Source organism: Zonotrichia albicollis, chromosome 35 (genome assembly GCF_047830755.1).
Source record: "Zonotrichia albicollis isolate bZonAlb1 chromosome 35, bZonAlb1.hap1, whole genome shotgun sequence".
NCBI classification, from domain to species: domain Eukaryota; kingdom Metazoa; phylum Chordata; class Aves; order Passeriformes; family Passerellidae; genus Zonotrichia; species Zonotrichia albicollis.
In genome coordinates this window covers 2,333,775-2,346,603 of record NC_133853.1, presented here as the reverse complement: position 1 = coordinate 2,346,603, position 12,829 = coordinate 2,333,775, and the positions used below count along the sequence as shown (strand labels likewise).

Below are 12,829 nucleotides of genomic sequence, written 5' to 3'. Positions count from 1 at the left end.
CCGCTGCACTCTCATGTGTCCCTGCCTTGGGAAGGACAGGAATGCCCGTGGTCCAGGAGGGCCTTTCTGTGGCCCCTGTGGGCTCAAAGCTGCTGCTCTTCTGGCTCCATGGGGCCTAAAGCCACAGAGCTCGGCCTCCCCCACAGCAACAGGAACAAGACTTGGATATCAGACGGTGGAGATCAATGCCTAAGCCTGAGGGGCGGGGGCCTCCAGTCTGGAGCCCAGGGAGGGCACATGCCCAGCCCCACAACAGCTGGCCTCACGGCCCTGAAAGGCCAGGACCAGGGTTCCACGCCTGATTCCAGGGGGTCCCTCCAACCCGGCCACCGACCTGGAAGCGCCAGAGCAGCCGGCTGTCGGGATCAAGGCGGCTGCCGTGGGGCTTATGGCTTCTGGCCTCTGCCAGCCCGTTGCTCAGGGCTTAGCAGTGCCTCAGCCCCTCAGGGTCTCCCCAAGCTTGCCGGCAGCAGCGCCGCAGCCCCACAGCAGCTCCAGAGGAGCCCCATCCAGAGGCACCTGGGAGCCCTCAGCAACACAGCCAGCAGCACATGGGCAGGAGGACACAGATGGCCCTTCCTCCCCGGCACAGGGCTTGTGGCCATTGCCAGGCACCGCTCTGGCAGGGATCCCCGCAGCTCCGGCCCCTGCCCAGCCGCTCTGTCGGCAGCACAAAGGCTTCAGCAGAACCATCAAAGGCCAAGGGGCTTCTGGCCATTTTCCCTGCAACACTGCACTCCTGGACAGCTGGCTGAGCACAAGCACCCTTTTCCCCCTCTCCCCCTGTGCCCTACAGACCCCGTGCAGGAAAAGAAAGATGCTGGGACTCTGTGTATTGTAAGATATTCTATTCTATTCTATTCTACAATATTCTATACTCAACAAAAACGAAAATACAAACAGAAAAATCTCGAAGAAGAAACAGAAAATCCCTGCTGGCTTAAATGGCCCCAGCAGACAGAGTCTTTCAGATCATCTCTCTGTGGAGCTCCAGCAGAACAGCACGGCAGTGCTGCACAGACGAGGCCGTTTCCTCCACGCACTGCGGAATCGATCTCGCAGCTTACGCCATGGGGAGTAGGGAGCTCTCTGTACGGCCCGGAGAACTAAACAAAATTCAACGGCAGCATCTCTGATTGCAGGACTGCTGTCACGTGCCATTTCTTCAAGGGCTGCAAGAGAGTGGAAAAGAGGCAAGGTCGGATCCCGCATGTGCAGGGAGCCGAGGAGAGCCCCTGCCGGCGCTATCCCGGCCGGCTCTTGCCATGGCCCGCAGGGAGAAGGGACAAGGTGCTGGCCACGAATGCCACACGTGGCCCTGAAATCTCTGTGTGCCCTGTCGACGGGAGCAGAGCCCTCCGCAGCCGGGGCAGGGCTTGCAGCTGCCCCCTGCAGCCCCCGCGGTCAGCCGGCTGCCCTCACACACTCACCACTGCAGATCAGCTGCAGCTCTTGCTGCTGCCCCCTCAGGTGCCGCCCGGCCACGCCTGTGAACACAGAGCCTGTCACGGCCCCAGCGGCACAGCTCCCTGCCAGCGGCGCTGCCGGCGCTGCGGCCACACGGGCTGCTGGCCCGGCAGGGCTCAGCCCGGCCCTTGCCGCACGCTGCCGCCCCAGGGCACGGCTGCCAGAGGGCGGCAGCAGCAATGCCCAGGCCAGGCGGGGCTCCACGGCACCGGGCCCGGCTGGCGCTGCCGGGGCAGCAGGCGGGGCCGGGGCCGAGCTGCGGCGGGCCGGGGAGGGAGCCCGGGCTCGGGACTCACCCATGAACCTGACGGCCGCCTCTCGCAGGGACTCCTGTGGGCTCTGCAGGTAGCGCAGGGCCTGGCGCAGCTGCTCGGCCGCTCGGCTCCTGTCCTGTGCCAGCTGCAGAGAGCGGCAGGAGGAGAAGGGTTGGCGCGGGCTCAGCCCCTGGGCGGGGCGCTGCCTGCGCCCAGCGCCGGCCTCCCCTGGCCGCACAGCCCTGAGGCGCCGCCAACAGCCTCTGGCCAAGGGCTCCCGAGGGCAGGGGGCAGAGGGCCGGCTGCTGCCCGGGGAGCCGCGGTGCCGCGCCGCAGCCCCGCCGGGCCCGGACTCCCAGGGCACCCGACTCGGGCCTGCGGGAGCCTGCGGGAGAAGAGCCCGCGCGACCTCTGGGTGCAGCAGCGGGCACAGCTGCCACTCCCCCACACTGAGCGCCGCCCTCAGGGACCTTGGCCGTGCTGAGGCTGGGAGTTCTCGGCTGCTCTTACCAGGCACTCGCCAATGCTCTGATCCACGTCTAGCATTTGTTGGATATCCGTCCTCTTCAGGAATCTGGCTGAGGAATGCAGCGTTTCCCGGGAGGCCTGGAGAGCAACAGAGACGCACAGATGGCCCCACAGTCCAGGGCACAGGCTGAAGGAGGCTGCAGCCTGCAAGGTGCCGGGGCAGGAGGCAGCCCAAGCCCCTGCCAGGGGGACAGCAGCTGGCCACAAGTGCTCACCTCAGCAACAATCTGATTCTCATCATGGCAGTGGAAGTAGAGAGGGAGCAGGCTCTGGCGCACGTGGGACTTGAGGGCCTTTCTTCCCTCTTCTGTTAATAAGTCCAGCATCTCTTGAAAGACAGCAAAACGGGGTGGACATGGGGTCAGCTGGACATGGACATGGGGTGGACACAAGGTGGACATGGAGTGGAGATGGAGATGATGGAGAAGAAGATGGAGATGGAGTGGACATGGGGTGGACATGGAGTGGAGATGGACATGAACATGGGATGGACATGGAGATGGACACCAGGTGGGTGTGGAGATGGACATGAGGTGGACACCAGGTGGACGTTGGGTGGGCGTGCAGTGGGTGTGTGGTGGACATGGGGTGGACATGGAATGGAGATGCAGTGGAGATGGAGATGGACATGGAGATGGACACGGGGTGGACACCAGGTGGATTTGGGGTGGACATGAAGTGGACATGGGGGGAATGCGGAGATGGACACGGGGTGGACATGGGGTCAGGTGGACATGAACACGGGATGGACATGGAGATGGACACCAGGTGGGTGTGGAGATGGACATGGAGTGGATTTGGGGTGGACACCAGGTGGATACAAGGTGGACACGGGTGGACATGAGGTGGACATGGGGTGGATTTGGAGTGGAGATGGAGGTGGACACAGAGTGGGCATGGAGATGGACATGGAGTGGATACGAGGTGGGTGTGGAGATGGACATGGGGTGGACACAAGGTGGACATGGGGTGGACACCAGGTGGGCACAGGGTGAACATAGAGTGGATTTGGGGTGGGCACCAGGTGGGTGTGGAGATGGACATGGAGATGGACATGGAGATGGACATGGAGTGGACTACAGGTGGACAGAGGGTGGACATGGGGTGGACACGGGGATGGACATGGGGTGGATATGGGGTGGGTGTGGAGATGGACATAGAGTGGACACAGGGTGGACATGGAGGTGGACATGAGGTGGGTGTGGAGATGAACATGGAGATGGACGTGGGGTGGGCACCAGGTGGGTGTGGAGATGGACATGAGGTGGACACGGGGATGGACATGAGGTGGATTTGGGGTGGGCGTGGAGATGGACGCAAGGTGGACAGGGGGTGGACATGGAGATGGACATGGATGGATGCACAGACACAGGTTGGACACACGGACAGTGTGGACGGACAGACGGCCGGCCCGTACCACATGACCTGCGCGCCCTCCTCGGACACCTCGGCCTCCAGCACCACGCGCTCGCCCACCACCACCTGCTGGTCCTCAGGGCCCTTCATGATGGTCACCGGCGGCTCTGCGGGACAGACGGACAGGTGAGGGACAGACACATGGACAGGTGAGGGACGGACACACGGACAGGTGAGGGACAGACACACGGACAGGTGAGGGTCACAGGTGAGAGGGGACAACAGCGGACAGGTGAGGGGACACCACCCTGTGGTTCTTGAGGCCCTTCACGATGGTCACTGGTGGCTCTGGGACAGACGGACACACGGACAGGTGAGGGACAGACACACGGACAGGCGAGGGACGGACACACGGACAGGCGAGGGACGGACACACGGACAGGTGAGGGGACACCACCCTCTGGTTCTTGAGGCCCTTCACGATGGTCACTGGTGGCTCTGGGACAGACACACGGACAGGTGAGGGACGGACACACGGACAGGTGAGGGGACAGCGGACAGGTGAGGGGACAGGTGAGGTGACACCACCCTCTGGTTCTTGAGGCCCTTCACGATGGTCACTGGTGGCTCTGGGACAGATGGACACACGGACAGGTGAGGGGACAGACGAGGGGACACCACCTGCTGGTCCTCAGGGCCCTTCCCAATGGTCACCGGTGCCCCCAGGTGCCCACTCAGGTACCCCCCAGGTGCCCCCAGGTGCCCCCAGGTGCCTCCGTGGGCACCTCCAAGACCCCCAAAACCCCTCCCAGATGCCCTCAGGTGCCCACAGGTGCCTCAAACCCCCTCCAGGTGCCCCCAGAACCCCCCCAAAACCCCACCCAGGTGCCCCCAGGACTCCCCAAAACCTCCACAGGTGCCCTCAAACTCCACCCAGGTGCCCCAGGTGCCCCCCAGCTACCCAGGTGTGCCCCCCAGGTGCCCCTCAGGCACCTCAAACCCTCCCCAGGTACCTCCATGGGCACCTCCAAGACCTCCAAAACCCCACCCAGGTACCCAGTTGTGCCCCCCAGGTCCCTCCAGGTGTCCCCCAGGTACCCCAGGTGCCCCCAAACAACCTCCAAAACCCCACCCAGGTACCCCAGGTGTGCCCCCCAGGTGCCCCCCAGGTGCCCCCCAGGTACCCAGGTGTGCCCCCCAGGTGCCCCCCGGGTGCCCCCGTGCCCACCTTTGACGAAGACCTCGGTGAAGCTCTTCTCGTCGTTGACCCGGCACTCGTAGGCGGCGTCATCGGCCAGCGAGCACTTGTTGATGGTGAGGATGCGCTTGAGGCCCACGTTCTCAATCACGTACCTGGCAACGGGCACACCTGGGCACACCTGGGCACACACCTGGGGGCACCTGGGGGCACCTGAGACCCTCCCTGGTGCACCTGGGCACACACCTGGGGGCACCTGGGGGCACCTGAGAACCTCCCTGGTACACCTGGGGGCACCTAGGGACACACCTGCGCACACCTGGGCACACCTGGACACACCTGGGGGCACCTGGGCACACCTGGGCACACACCTGGGCACACCTGGATGCACCTGAACACACCTGTGCCCACCTGGCGATCTCTGTGGACAGCTAGGGACACCTGAGGGGCACCTGGGCACACCTTGGACACACCTGGGGTCACCTGTGCCCACCTGGGGCACACCTGGATGCACCTGGACACACCTGGGGATGCCTGGACCCACCTGGAACTGTCTGGGGAAACCTGAGGGATACCTGGGCACACCTGGGCATGCCTAGAGGCACACCTGGGGGGCACCTGTGCCACACCTGTACCCACCTGGACACACCTGGGCACACATGGGGACACCGGGGCAGTTCCTGGGGACACCTGTGCAATACCTGGGCATACCTGTGACCACCTGTGCCCACCTGGGCACACCTGGACACACCTATGCCATACCTGGGGCACCCCTGTGCCCACCTGGGGAGTTTCTGGGGACACCTGTGCAATACCTGGGCATACCTGTGCTCACCTGAGGGCACTCCTTTGTGTCCACCTGGAAACACCTCTGCCACACCTGAGGACACACCTGGGGGCACCTCTTCCCACCTGGGGGTTCCTGGGGACACCTGGAGCACACCTGGACACAATCCTGGGAGTGTCTGGGGACACCTGGGCACACCTGGGGCACACCTGGGGGTACCTGGGGCACACCTGGGGCACACCTGGGCACTCCTGGGCACACCTGTGCCTACCTGGGGGTACCTGGGGACACACCTGTGCCCACCTGGACACACCTATGCCATACCTGGGGTACACCTGGACACCCCTGAGGGCCACCTGTGCCCACCTGGGGCACACCTGGGGACACCTGAGGGACACCTGAGAACACCTGTGTCTACCTGTGCCCACCTGGACATACCTGGGGACACCTGTACCCACCTGAGCCACATCTGAGCACACCTGGGGGTACCTGTGCCCACCTGGAGCACACTTGGGGCACACCTGGACACACCTGGGGGTACCTGGGGACACCTGGGGCACACCTGTGCCCACCTGGACACACCTGGAGCACACCTGGACACACCTGTGCCCACCTGGACACACCTGGGGCACACCTGTGCCCACCTGTGCCCAGCTGGCACTCACTTGTTGCTGGGCTTGATGAGCTGCCCGTTCTTGTACCACTTGAGGGGCAGGTCGGGGTTGCTGAGCTCCACCATCAGCCGGATCTTGTTGCCTTTGTCCACCTGGTAGGCGGGGTCCAGCTTCCGGATGAAGGCTGGGGGGGACAGGTGAGACCAGGTGACCACAAAATTCCACCTGGAAACCTCAAAAAACCACCCGGGAACCCCAAAATTCCACCTGGAAACCCCAAAAAACCAACTAGAAATCCCAAAATTCCACCTGAGAACACTCAAAAACCACCTAGGAACCCCAAAATTCCACCTGGAAACCCCAAAGAACCACCTGAGAACCCCAAAGAACCACCTGAGAACCTCCAAAAACCCAAAATCCACAAGGAAATCCCAAAGATCATCTGGATGAAGGTTGGAGGTGGACAAGTGAGGTCAGGTAACCCCAAAAATCACCTGGGAACCTCAAAAAAACACCTGGGAACCCCAAAATTCCACCTGAGAACCTCAAAGAACAACCCAGGAACCCCAAAATTCCACCTGTGAACCCCAAAAAAAACAACTACAAATCCCGAAATTCCACCTGAGAACACTCAAAAACCACCTGGGAACCCCAAAATTCCACCTGTGAACCCCAAAATTCCACCTGAGAACCCCAAAGAACCACCTGAGAACCTCAAAGAACCACCCAGGAACCCCCAAAAATCAAAAATCCCAAAGGTTCCTCAGGGGTCCAGCTACCGGATGAAGGCTGGGGGGGACAGGTGAGATCAGGTGACCCCAAAAAACCACCTGGAAACCTCAAAAAACCACCTGGGAACCCCAAAATTCCACCTGGGAACCCCAAAGAACCACCCAGGAACCCCAAAATTCCACCTCAGAACCCCAAAAAACCAACTAGAAATCCCAAAATTCCACCTGGGAACCTCAAAGAACCACCAAGGAACCTCAAGGAACCACCTGAGAACCTCCAAAAATCCAAAATCCTGAAGGTTCCTCAGAGGTCCAGCTTCCGGATGAAGGCTGGGGGGGACAGGTGAGACCAGGTGACCCCAAAAAACCACCCGGGAACCTCAAAAACCATCCGGGAACCCCAAAATTCCACCTGGAAACCCCAAAATTCCACCTGGGAACCCCAAAATTCCACCTGGGAACCCCAAAGAACAACCCAGGAACCCCAAAATTCCACCTGGGAACCCCAAAAAACCAACAAGAAATCCCAAAATTCCACCTGAGAACGCTCGAAAACCACCCGGGAACCCCAAAATTCCACCTGGAAACCTCAAAAAACCACCTGGGAACCCCAAAATTCCACCTGGGAACCCCAAAGAACCACCTGAGAACCTCAAAGAACCACCCAGGAACCCCTAAAAATCACTGAAAATTTCTCCAATTTTCTCCAAAATTTCCATAAGTTTCCATAAAATTTCCCCAAAATCCCCCTAATCCTCCCCAAACCCCCACCTTCGCTCTTCTTGGGCTCCACCTTGATCTTCTTGAGGCGCTTCAGCCTCCCTCAAATCCCCCTTAGATCCCTCCAAAATCTCCCAAAATTCCTTCAAAATTCTCCAATTTTCTTCAGAATTTCCATAAAATTTCCATAAAATTTCCATAAAATTTCCATAAATTTCCATAAATTTCCATAAATTTCCATAAATTTCCATAAATTTCCATAAATTTCCATAAATTTCCCAAAATCCCCCGAATCCTCCCCAAACCCCCACCTTCGCTCTTCTTGGGCTCCACCTTGGTCTTCTTGAGGTTCTCCCATCCTCCAAACCCCCCTTAGATCCCTCAAAAATCACCCAAAATTCCTCCAATTTTCTCCAAAATTTCCATAAAATTTCCATAAATTTCCATAAATTTCCCCAAAATCCTCCGAATCCTCCCCAAACCCCCACCTTCGCTCTTCTTGGGCTCCACCTCGATCTTCTTGAGGCGCTTCAGCCTCCACCAAATCCCATCAAAATTCCCCCAAAATTTCTCAAATTTTCTCCGAAATTTCCATAAAATTTCCATAAATTTCCGGTTACCATGGGAACGGCGCGGAGGGAGGGATACTGAGTTTCCATGGCGACAGCAGCGCGGGGGGAGGAAGCTCAACCGTGGGAACAGCGGTGGGGGTGTTGAGCAGTTCCCATGGTAACGGGAACAGCGGCGAGGGAGAGGTGGATATTGGGGGAACGGCGGTTGCCATGGGAATGGGAGGTTTTTATGGCAATGGGAACAGCGAGGAGAGTGAGAATTCCCCCCCTCCCACCGGAAAAATGGGATCGAGGTGAAGGGACCCCAAAATGGGACCCCCCCACAAAAAATTGGCGTCCCAGGGGTGCGAAACCCCAAAAATTTGGGTTCCCAAGGGAGCGACACCCCCCCAAGTAAAAGAACCCCCCCCAAAAACCTGAGGTCCACCCCTCTGGAAAGAGACCCTGGAGTGCGACCCGCCCCTAAAATTTTGGGGACCCCCCCAAAGTTTGGGTTCCCAAGGGTGCGACCCCTCCCAAACATTTGGGAATTTAGGGATGCCTGCAAAAAAAAGAACCCAAAGGTGAGACCCCCTCCCAAAAATGGGGCTCCCCCAAAATTTGGGGACCCTTCCCTAAAAAAGACGACCTTGGAGTGCAACCATCGCAGCCAAAATTTGGGGTCCCAAAGGCATGACCCCCACCCCCCCGCCCCGGCCAAAAAAGGGACCATCCCACAAAATATTTGGACTATCCCAAAATTGGGATCCCAAGGGTGCAAGCTCCCCCAGAATTTGGGGACCCCCTCCCAAAATTGGGGTCCTAAGGGCCTGACCCCGTCCCCCAAAAAATTGAGACACCCCCAAAAAAGGGTCCAAAATGGAACAAACCTGGGGGTCCCTCCCTGTGTGATTTTGGGAGGGACCAAGCAGGACCCCCCAAATTCCCACAGAATCCACTGCAAGGATTTGCTTTGGCCGCGGCAGCATTAAGGAATCCAAGCACCCCAGGGATTTTTTTTGGTAATTTTTCTCACATTTTCCCCTTTTTTACTCACGTTTCCCACCCTTTTCCCCTCAAGCTTCCAACCATTTTTCTTCTCACACCTCCCGCCCTTCTGTCCCTTCACATTTCCCATCATTTTTGGCCTCATGTTATTTGCATTTTTTCCCTTTATCTTTTACACCCATTTTTCCTCCTGTTTCCTGTCTTTTTTCCCCCTCATGTTTCATTCGCTTTTCTCCCCTCACGTTTTTCACCCTTTTTCCCCTCATGTTTCCTGCTTTTTTCTCCACCCACATTTTCCGTCTTTTCTCCCCTTGTTTCATACCTTTTCTTCTTCTCATTTCCCATCCTTTTCATTCAAGTTTACCATCCTTTTTGCCTTCAATTTGGTGCGTTTTCTCCCCTCACGTTTCCCCCATTTTCTCCCCTCACGTTTCCCGCTCTTTTCTCCCCTCGCAGTTTCCTTCTTTTTCTCCCTTCACATTTCCCACCATTTCTCCCCTTTTGTTTCATACCTTTTCTTCCTCTCATTTCCCATCCTTTTCACTTGAATTTACTGTCCTTTTTGCCTTCCAATTCCCACTTTTTCCCCTCAGATTTCCTGCCCTTTTGGCCCCTCACGATCCCCACCATTTTGTCCCCTCACGTTTCCCGCTCTTTTCTCCCCTCATGTTTTCCACCCTTTTCCCCCCTCATGTTTCCCTTTTGTCCCCTTCTGTTTTGTACCTTTCCGTCCTTTAATTTCTGTCATTAAGCGAGTCCTTTTCACTCCAATTTACTTTCCTTTTTGCCTTCCATTTCCCACCTTTCTTTCCCCTCACATTTCCCCTCCTCCTTTTCTCCCCTCACGTTTCCCGCTCTTTTTCCCCTCATGGCTCCTTCCCCTTTCTCTCCCCATTTTTCCCACCATTTCTCTCCTTCTGTTTCATATCTTTTCTTCCTCTCATTTTCTGCCCTTTTCCCTCAAGTTTACTGTCCTTTTCGCCTTCCAATTCTCATTTTTTCCCCTCAGATTTCCTGCCCTTTGGCCCCTCGTGATCCCCACCATTTTGTCCCCTCACGTTTCCTGCTCTTTTCTCCCCTCACGTTTCCTTCCTTCATTCCTTCACATTTTCCACCCCTTTCTCCCTCACATTTCCTACCTTTTCTCCCCTTCTGTTTCCTATCTTTCCTTCCTTTCATTTCCCTCCTTTTCACTCCAGTTTACTTTCCTTTTTGAATTCCATTTCCCACCTTTTTTTCCCCTCATGTTTTCACCCCCTTTTTCTCCCCTCACATTTCCCCCCCTTTTCCCCCTCATGTTTCTCACAATTTCTCCTCTTCTGTTTCATGCCTTTTCTTCCTCTCATTTCCAAAGTTTATTGTCCTTTTTGCCTTCAATTTCCCCCCTTTTCTCCCCTCACATTTCCCGCCCTTTTCTCCCCTCAAGTTCCCCCCCACCTTTTCCCCTCACATTTTCTTCCATTTTCTCCCCCTGATGTTTCCTGCCCTTTTTGCCCCTCATGTTTCCCACCATTTCTCCCCTTCTGTTTCATATCTTTTCTTTCTCTCATTTCCCATCCTTTTCACTAAAGTTTAACCTCCTTTTCACCTTTGTTTTCCAGCCTTTTTCTCCCCTCACGTTCCCCACCATTTTGTCCCTCACATTTCCCACCCTTTCCTTCTCACTTTTCCCACCCATAATTCTCACTTTTTCCCCACCAAGTTCCTCTGCACCTTTATGGTGCACTCATTATCAATTCTGCAGTCAATTTAAGTAAGCTCGGTATTTCATTTAAAAAGATTATATATATATCAAACTACTACATATAATAGAACAACAACGTTTATTAGATTAATAACATAGTATATGTTCCTAATGTCTATATTCCTAATGTCTATATTCCTAATAATGTCTATATTCCTAATGTCTATATTCCTAATGTTTCTATTTTCATAAAATTCGTAATATCTATTAATAATATATATGTTACTAGTATATTGATGTTAGTAACATATATAATCTATCTATCTTGTTTACTTATCTAAATTGTCTATCTAAACTAATAATAGATGTAGGGGGTTCAGAGTGGTCTGTGGCTGGGCTTGGATCTAACCACACCAACTCCTCCCCGAGGATTTCAGAGATCCAGAGATTCCAGAATCCGAGGATTCTTCTCTGTGGCCTGCAGCATTTTCAGAATATTTCAGATATTTCAGGTTCTGTGACACCAGCAGATGCGTCGGGGTCATGTGGCCACACCAGCTCTTCTTGCCTTCCTGCCCAAAGATGAACTTGGCTGAGGCCATCCTGAGGCATAAATCAGCTTTTTGTGTCTTGAGCGCCTTGAAAAGATGTTCCAGCAGCTTCCTCAGGACTAGAATCTGGATCTCTGCCCTCACTTTGACCGGTCGTGGCTGTGCCTTTGAGAGGGACCTTCAAATGCCAGGGCATTCTTCGCTTGATGATGACGACGACGATGACGACGACGATGACGATGACGACGACGAGGACGATGACGACGATGACGATGATGACAACGACGACGACGACGATGATGATGATGATAGCAGCAGGGCTGAACAATATGTGCTGGAGAGCCAGCCCTATCTGCTGAGCCCTCAGGCCTCGATGCGAGAGGCGGCCCTCAGATTCTTAGGTGAGTCCCAGTCCCCAGGATCCCTTTTGTGCCTTCCCTGCCATCACAGGTGGCTTTGGCGGTCATCTTGCCTTGTTCCACCCCCGGGCTGCTGAGGGGAGGGCAGGGCGGCCATGTTGGTGAGGAGCAGGGGCTGATGGAGCTTTGTGCCCAGGGCTGGCTGCACGACGCCTGGCAGGGCGGAATGAGGCGACCATGGATGCGCTTCTCACCGGTGAGTGAGTGGGGAGCCTTGGGGGATTATTATGAGGGGAATAAAGGGAAATGTGAGGGGATAAAAGGGTGGGAAATGTGAGGGGAGAAAATGGCGGGAAACGTTGAGGGGAAAAAGAGGGAAAGAAACATGAGGGGAGAAAAGGGCAGGAAAGGTGAGGGGAGAAAATGGTGGGGAACATGAGGGGAGAAAAGGGAGGGAAAAGTGAGGGAAAAAAAGGCAGGAATGTGAGGGAGAAAAGGGAAAGGTGAGGGGAGAAAAGGGTAGAAAAACTGAGGGCAGGAAATGTGAGGGGAGAATAGGGAGGGAAACGCTTCCACAAGGCCTCATCTGGGCTCCATTTTTGTTGTAGAACTTGGATTAATGGAAACACGAGAGAAGGATCCCTCCATCGCTGCATTGGCAGCTCAGACCGGCCTGATCCTCACCGCTCTGAAGGATCGGCGCAAATCGGGATTGTCCCTGCGTGGGCTGCAAGGCCCAGAATCCATCCCAGGAGAGCCCAGAGAAGCAGGACCTGCTTCCATTGCTGCTCCCAGGGCCCCTCTGTGGTGTCAGACTCAGCCTTACCGCATCAAACAGTTTCCAGAGTCTCTCCACGGCCTTCAGAGCCATGCTGCTGGCCTCTTTCTTCTTCAGCTGCCCCAGAACATTGCGGAAGGTGTCCAGAGCCATCACTGAAATGTCCCAGGACCAATTTCCCAGGAATTTCAGCATCTCGGGCAGGAGGCTTTTCATTTTCTTGGCCTGTGTACAAGAGAGTTT

General features: G+C 56.0%; 1 protein-coding gene and 1 long non-coding RNA gene across 2 annotated transcripts; one reads left to right on the top strand and one right to left on the bottom strand.

Annotated features, from left to right (window-relative positions):
* Positions 1 to 2,610: 2,610 nt before the first annotated feature.
* LOC141726461 (myosin-binding protein C, fast-type-like) lies at positions 2,611 to 7,779 on the bottom strand. Its single transcript, XM_074531364.1, has 5 exons — positions 7,707 to 7,779; positions 6,256 to 6,388; positions 4,834 to 4,958; positions 3,637 to 3,772; positions 2,611 to 2,614 (listed from the first exon to the last, which is right to left on the bottom strand). Exons 2-5 carry the CDS (start codon positions 6,327 to 6,329, stop codon positions 2,611 to 2,613), a joined length of 339 nt encoding a protein of 112 aa, XP_074387465.1. The 5' UTR covers positions 6,330 to 6,388; positions 7,707 to 7,779.
* Positions 7,780 to 11,756: 3,977 nt separating this feature from the next.
* Positions 11,757 to 12,514, top strand: LOC141726491 (uncharacterized). The gene is made up of 3 exons (XR_012577694.1): positions 11,757 to 11,850; positions 12,005 to 12,064; positions 12,417 to 12,514. It is a non-coding gene; the product is annotated as an uncharacterized LOC141726491 (long non-coding RNA).
* The last annotated feature ends 315 nt before the right edge of the window (positions 12,515 to 12,829 follow it).